This window comes from Alligator sinensis, unplaced genomic scaffold (assembly GCF_000455745.1).
Source record: "Alligator sinensis unplaced genomic scaffold, ASM45574v1 scaffold1083_1, whole genome shotgun sequence".
Taxonomy (NCBI): domain Eukaryota; kingdom Metazoa; phylum Chordata; order Crocodylia; family Alligatoridae; genus Alligator; species Alligator sinensis.
The window spans coordinates 528,505-528,981 of NW_005842644.1; the positions used below are offsets into that span (position 1 = coordinate 528,505).

The following is a 477-nucleotide window of genomic DNA, read 5'->3' on the forward strand; positions in this document are numbered from 1 at the left end:
TGCAGGCCCGGGCATGTCCATTGCAGGGGGCCCTGGGTGCCCCGCGGGGTTCTAGGTGCATCTTGTGTGGGGCTCCGGGTGCCTCCGTGCCGGGCTGGAGGGGTGAGGTCGTGCGGGCTTCAAGATGCGTTTGTCGGGCAGGGCTCTAGGTCCGTTTGTTGTGCGGGGTTCTAGGTGTTTGCTTAGTAGGGTTCTAGGTGTCTGCTGTGCCAGGGTCTGGCTGTGTCAGTGTGTAGGGTTCTAGGTGTTTGCTAGGTAGGGCTCTGGGTGTTTGCTGTGCATGGTTCTAGGTGTTGGTGTGCAGGGTTCCAGGTGTGTGCAGGGCTCTGGGAGTTTGCTTGCAGGGCTCTGGCCATGCACAGGGCCAGGGCTGTGCTGCACACCAGGGGCTGAGCGGGGACATGGGGCCAACCCGGTGAGTCCTGCCCTGCTCCCACAGCCCCATGACACCCCTGGGAGCAGCCTGGGGTCAGCAGG

General features: G+C 63.7%; 1 protein-coding gene across 1 annotated transcript in view; it reads left to right on the top strand.

Annotated features, from left to right (window-relative positions):
• Window positions 1-401: 401 nt before the first annotated feature.
• Window positions 402-477, top strand: part of LOC102370573 (protein FAM71F2-like) — a 6,676-nt gene continuing 6,600 nt past the window's right edge. Inside the window, exon 1 of the mRNA XM_025215434.1 lies at window positions 402-415. Coding sequence (XP_025071219.1) covers window positions 402-415 — 14 coding nt within the window. The remainder of the gene's footprint in view (window positions 416-477) is intronic.